Source organism: Oryza glaberrima, chromosome 3, assembly GCF_000147395.1.
Source record: "Oryza glaberrima chromosome 3, OglaRS2, whole genome shotgun sequence".
Taxonomy (NCBI): domain Eukaryota; kingdom Viridiplantae; phylum Streptophyta; class Magnoliopsida; order Poales; family Poaceae; genus Oryza; species Oryza glaberrima.
In genome coordinates, this window is record NC_068328.1 from 28,850,745 (window position 1) to 28,856,744 (window position 6,000).

The 6,000-nt window shown below is 49.4% G+C and overlaps 1 protein-coding gene across 1 annotated transcript; it reads left to right on the forward strand.

Moving 5' to 3' along the window:
• Positions 1-3,140: 3,140 nt before the first annotated feature.
• On the forward strand, positions 3,141-5,573 carry LOC127765057 (SCARECROW-LIKE protein 7). The gene has a single exon (XM_052289857.1). It carries the CDS (start codon positions 3,250-3,252, stop codon positions 4,990-4,992), a length of 1,743 nt encoding a protein of 580 aa, XP_052145817.1. The 5' UTR covers positions 3,141-3,249; the 3' UTR covers positions 4,993-5,573.
• The last annotated feature ends 427 nt before the right edge of the window (positions 5,574-6,000 follow it).

Consider the following 6,000-nt stretch of genomic DNA (forward strand, 5'->3'; position numbering starts at 1 on the left):
GTACCCTATGGAGTATCCACTCAACTAACTAGATGGGCACGCATTAGTGCTCTTTGTCCGTGCACGTCACTGCACTATTGCAGTAGTAGTACTCGCAAAGGGCAGTGTCTACCAATAGTCGTTCGTTGGGATGGAGGGAGCCGGGGGCTGGTCGAGCGTGGCAACGGGAAACAGGGACGACCCTGCAAACGAGAGCGCATCGTTCGTGCGATCGTGGATGTTGTTGTGTTGTGCTGTGCGCCCGTTTGGTCGACAGGCACGGGCGCATTAAACTCCCAGGCTTAATTCCCCGGGCCCCACCAGACAGGCAGATCAGATCCGACGTGTACGACGGGCGGTCAAAGCCCAGTACGGACGGACCCGGTCACCCGGTGCCGGAGCCCCCGGTGGTGTCGCGGTTGTAGCCTGTGACACCTGTGACACTTCACTGACTCTGAGCGCCCGCAGGACGGTGGGCCCCACCGACCCGCGAGGGTGGGGTCACGTCACGGGGCAGCGCTGCGATCGAGGGGCTCCGGATCGACGGACCGGATTAAACTGGATCGGGGTCGTCACAATGGCAGGTGGGGCCCGCGGTGCAGCGCGACGTCACGGGGCGGGTGGGGCCGAGGGGCGTCGTGGGGATATCCGGAACCGGACGGATCAGCGGTCGGGCTGGCGTGGCAATATGTGTGGTCCAGCCTGTGCAGTTGGGGGCGGGGGAAGGGAAGATCTTCTGTAAGCATCAGCGGTGGCACGTACAGTGGATGGCAGCTGGAGGTCAGGATGGGAATGGTTAGGATATGGATCGAACTTAAACCATTTGAAATGAGTTTATTGTACCATGGTTTAAAAGTTTCAATCTATCATGAGTCTATTATATCAATAGATTATCCATGGATATCCAAATGGATCATCTATCCTCCTAATAGATAAAAAAAAGCTCTTATTGCATACATGTAAAAGTCGGGCCTAAAATTTTTAAACTCGTGTTCACATTATAAAAACTTATCAAATTTAGTTAAATTTATAGAGATGATTTATTATATAGAGAAGCAACTTTGTATAAATTTTTGAAATATTTATACATGTGAAGTCATTTTGGGTCAAACCTCTTAAACCTTAGGTTCTAAGGGCAAGGCCAATGTTTATGGTTCCATCAGCCATATATGTGGGACCCGCTATAAGTAAGCATTAGCTATGTCCATATCCACAATGGCTGTGCCTATGGGAGAAAATAAGTTGGGTCCCAATGGGTCCCACCGAAGAATAAAAAAATCACTTCTTATCCTCCTGTGAAACTCTTTGCACAATGAAAATTCCCCAAAAGTACTAGCGTGAACAGCACATCACAAAAGTATTGTATTCTATAGTCTTGTTGCCACAACATAATGCTAATGCTCATTTTTGATGTCAGATTCTTATGGTCCACTTTCACAATGCTTAAGGTTATTTATTGCTTAAGGTTACTTTTAGCACACATTGTGGTTGCCCTAATGGTTTGAGCCGTTTGGTCCATTTATATTTTTTGGAGCGACCATAAAATCCGTTAGGATAAATTTACGGATAGATTTAGTGGATAAATGGATCGACCCTACCTATTCCCATCCTGAGCTGGAGGGTGACGGAGCTGTGTAGGAGGGATGGCAGCGGCCGTCGGGGCCAACCAGACTCATGATCGAGTTGCTTGGCGTCGGGGGAGAAACTCTGAAAGAGCAAATAGGACACAGATCTTTTTTTTTTTATATTGACTGTTTGATACGTGGGCTCTATATCCAGTGAGTTTATATGGCAGTGATCCACATTAAAGGATAGTATTGCACAGAAGACTTATATGAAGTAAGGTGTGTTTTTTTTCGAGGTAGTAAAGTGTTTTTGGTTGACAAGGATAGCTCCGGTATTCGAAATTATAGAAATTATATTGTTCTATGTTGAAATTCTAAATGTAGAAATGGGATTGTTTTACATTTGAACTAATAAATAAATGTACAGAAAAGTAGTAATACTGATATGGCTTTGTCTCGAATTTTGAAAGGTCTGGCAGCTTCAAAATATTACTAGCATTATACTAATAAATTACAAACAAAATCTAGGCAGTATACAGCAAAAGATGTCTATTATGGATATACCTCGAGTAGCTATCCTACCCTAGTACAAAGAAAGTTTAGGTCATCATCGGTTACTCATAAAAATTAATCTGTAGTTAACAAATGTGTGTGTTTTCTCGACAATTTAAAATGACAATGCTGAAAAAGTAACTACATTGAAATTGTCTTAAAATCAACTTTAATTTTAAAGTTTTAAAATTTAAATTTTGGATTTGCTTTGACTTATTGAGGCAACCAATGAGGCTCTTAATTTCTTGAAACGTGCAAATATATGTCAAAGGTAAGCGCATATGATAAAGTGCTCGGAAAGCTATGGTGTAGAGCTTTCCAAAATTATCGTTAGACATACACAAGGATACTGAAAAACTTGTGGCGTTGTTTTACAGATTTATCTTAACACGGAAAATAAATACAAAATGAAATTTAGGTACATGAAGTTTGTGTTCAACAAGAAAAGATGAACATTTATATGTAGCAATGGTTGTACGGTATGTCCGTAACATGAATACTGTTTTCTAGTCTTGAATATTGTTTTCTACACACATCAATAAAGAAACCAATTCGAACAGCTTGCGGCAACTTAATAAATATACAAATATTGCACTGATCTATGTTAAAAAAAAGTTAGCCGCAAAATCTTATAAAGCTTGTATCAAAATATGAAACCCAAGGATCCAACTTCAAAAAAAAAAAAAGAAGAGTAAATTACACTAGCGGTTCTTAAACTTGTAACGAAGTTTCACTTAGGTCCATAAACTATCTAATATCCAATATCCGCTAGTGTAATTTACTCAAGAAAGAAAAGAAAGTAAACTATCCAATATCCACAAAAGATCCCCACACCTGATCACACCCAGTTTAAGCGCCCACACGGCCACACTCCCCTGCCGTTCATCACTCCCTCCCCATTTTACCGTTGAGGTCGGCGACCTCCGCGGACGGTACGGCGGGACACTAGCCCGTCCCGAGGGGCAATCCCGTAATTTTCGCGCAGTACAGTGCCTCCCAGCGCAGTGGCTTCGCCCCACGCCCTACTGTTTTAAATCCCCCTGCCGCTCTCCTCCGCCGTCTTCTTCTTCCCCCCCTTCCTCTCCACCACCCCCGATTCGTCGTCCACCACCGTTCGACGAGTTTCTCGCAGATCGGGCGGGTGCGCGCCGGGATGGCGTACATGTGCGCGGACAGCGGCAACCTCATGGCCATCGCGCAGCAGGTGATCCAGCAGCAGCAGCAGCAGCAGCAGCAGCAGCAGAGGCACCACCACCACCACCATCTGCCGCCGCCGCCGCCGCCGCAGTCGATGGCGCCGCACCACCACCAGCAGAAGCACCACCACCACCACCAGCAGATGCCGGCGATGCCGCAGGCGCCGCCCTCGTCGCACGGCCAGATCCCGGGCCAGCTCGCGTACGGTGGCGGCGCGGCGTGGCCCGCCGGGGAGCACTTCTTCGCGGACGCGTTCGGGGCGTCCGCGGGGGACGCGGTGTTCTCCGACCTCGCGGCGGCCGCGGACTTCGACTCTGATGGGTGGATGGAGAGCCTTATTGGGGACGCCCCCTTCCAGGACTCCGACCTGGAACGCCTCATCTTCACCACCCCGCCGCCGCCCGTGCCGTCCCCACCCCCCACGCATGCCGCCGCCACCGCCACCGCCACCGCCACCGCCGCCACCGCCGCTCCTCGACCTGAGGCTGCACCGGCTTTGCTCCCCCAGCCTGCTGCTGCGACCCCGGTGGCGTGTTCGTCTCCGAGTCCGAGTTCCGCGGACGCCTCCTGCTCCGCTCCCATCCTCCAGTCCCTCCTGTCCTGCTCCCGCGCGGCGGCGACCGACCCTGGCCTCGCCGCCGCGGAGCTCGCCAGCGTCCGCGCCGCCGCGACTGACGCCGGGGACCCATCTGAGCGCTTGGCCTTCTACTTCGCTGACGCGCTTAGTCGCCGCCTTGCGTGCGGCACCGGAGCTCCGCCCTCCGCGGAGCCGGACGCGCGGTTCGCCTCCGACGAGCTCACGCTCTGCTACAAGACGCTCAACGACGCCTGCCCCTACTCCAAGTTCGCGCACCTCACCGCCAACCAGGCCATCCTGGAGGCCACCGGCGCGGCGACCAAGATCCACATAGTTGACTTCGGGATCGTGCAGGGCATCCAGTGGGCGGCGCTGCTTCAGGCGCTCGCCACCCGGCCCGAGGGGAAGCCAACGCGGATACGGATCACCGGCGTCCCCTCGCCGCTCCTGGGGCCGCAGCCCGCGGCGTCCCTCGCCGCCACCAATACCCGTCTCCGTGACTTCGCCAAGCTCCTCGGGGTGGACTTCGAGTTCGTCCCATTGCTCCGGCCTGTGCACGAGCTCAACAAGTCGGATTTCTTGGTTGAACCTGACGAGGCCGTGGCCGTCAATTTCATGCTGCAGCTGTACCACCTTCTTGGCGACTCGGACGAGCTAGTGAGAAGAGTGCTTCGTCTTGCCAAATCGCTCAGTCCAGCAGTGGTCACACTTGGAGAGTACGAGGTCAGCCTGAACCGAGCTGGGTTCGTCGACCGGTTCGCCAATGCGTTGAGCTATTACCGGTCATTGTTCGAGTCGCTGGATGTGGCAATGACCCGGGACTCACCGGAGAGGGCGAGGGTGGAGCGTTGGATGTTCGGGGAGCGAATTCAGAGGGCCGTCGGGCCGGAGGAAGGCGCAGACCGGACGGAGAGGATGGCCGGCAGCAGCGAGTGGCAGACCCTGATGGAGTGGTGCGGCTTCGAGCCCGTGCCGCTCAGCAACTATGCCAGGAGCCAGGCTGATCTTTTGCTCTGGAACTATGATTCCAAGTACAAGTATTCACTTGTTGAGTTGCCACCGGCGTTCTTGTCCTTGGCATGGGAGAAACGGCCATTGCTTACTGTGTCTGCTTGGAGGTGAGGGTAGTTTTTTTGGGAGTATTTGGGGGAATGTGTGGCGTTGTGATAGAACCTGGGAGGAAATAGTTAGGAGAAATCATTTTGCTGCTTTTGTTGTAGTTTCCTCCAAAACCGTGTTTAGGATGATTGGTATAATTGGGAAATTTTAGTTGAATTATCTTGCTCGGTGTTTGTGCTGCTGAATGTGTGCATGATATTAACTGGTTAGAGAAAAATTAGTAGTAGTTGTACAGAATTTGGTAACAGGTTTTAGCTGTGGTATATTGCTTGCTCATGTTACCAGGATGAGAAATATAAATCTGGATGCAATTGTGCATTTTAAGTAACAGAATCCAACCACAAGCAATATTTAAGTAATTTTCAGCTCCTGATATGATACTTTTTTGAACATCTTGTATATTCATAATCCAACATTTCAGTCCATTTATTTCTTTTGAAAGCATCTGATTGTATCAAAGTGATCTGTGTAGTTATGCATGTACTCCTGGTTTGTCCCTTCAGTAATAAAGTGTTGTCTGGAACTGGAAAGACCTCTTCGACTATTCTTATGATTTGAAAGTAACCTTAAATTGTGTTTTTGTATTTCATCTGTATTCAGTTTACCGATTTTCTTCACATCTGACATGTTATTTTCTTGGTAACCACATTTTTTAAAGCTCATGTTGTGGACTGTCGATGTCTTGCAATGCTTTATAAACTCAGCATTTTAACTTGATCTAGAAGGCAGCATCCTCTCTTTTGGCACTTGCCCTTTTCTTCCGGAGCTAAAATTGCTGTACTTATCATCTGACTTTTGTGCATCTGAACTTGAAAACACTGTCCTAAGTATTCTTTGCAGAAGATATATAGCAGCTGTAATTTTCAGGCAGCATACCTTTCTTGGATTGATTTGCCTCATTCTCCTTTGTTGGAAGCCATGCCACATGAGTTGTGACAAACTACCAGAAATTCAGAATCAAGAGCAAACGGAAGTTTGCCTGCCCCAAATTTCCTGTTCCCCACAACACAC

Coding starts and splice junctions, on each gene's coding strand:
- LOC127765057 (XM_052289857.1), top strand. CDS start 3,250: ATGGCGTACATGTGCGCGGACAGCGGCAACCTCATGGCCATCGCGCAG.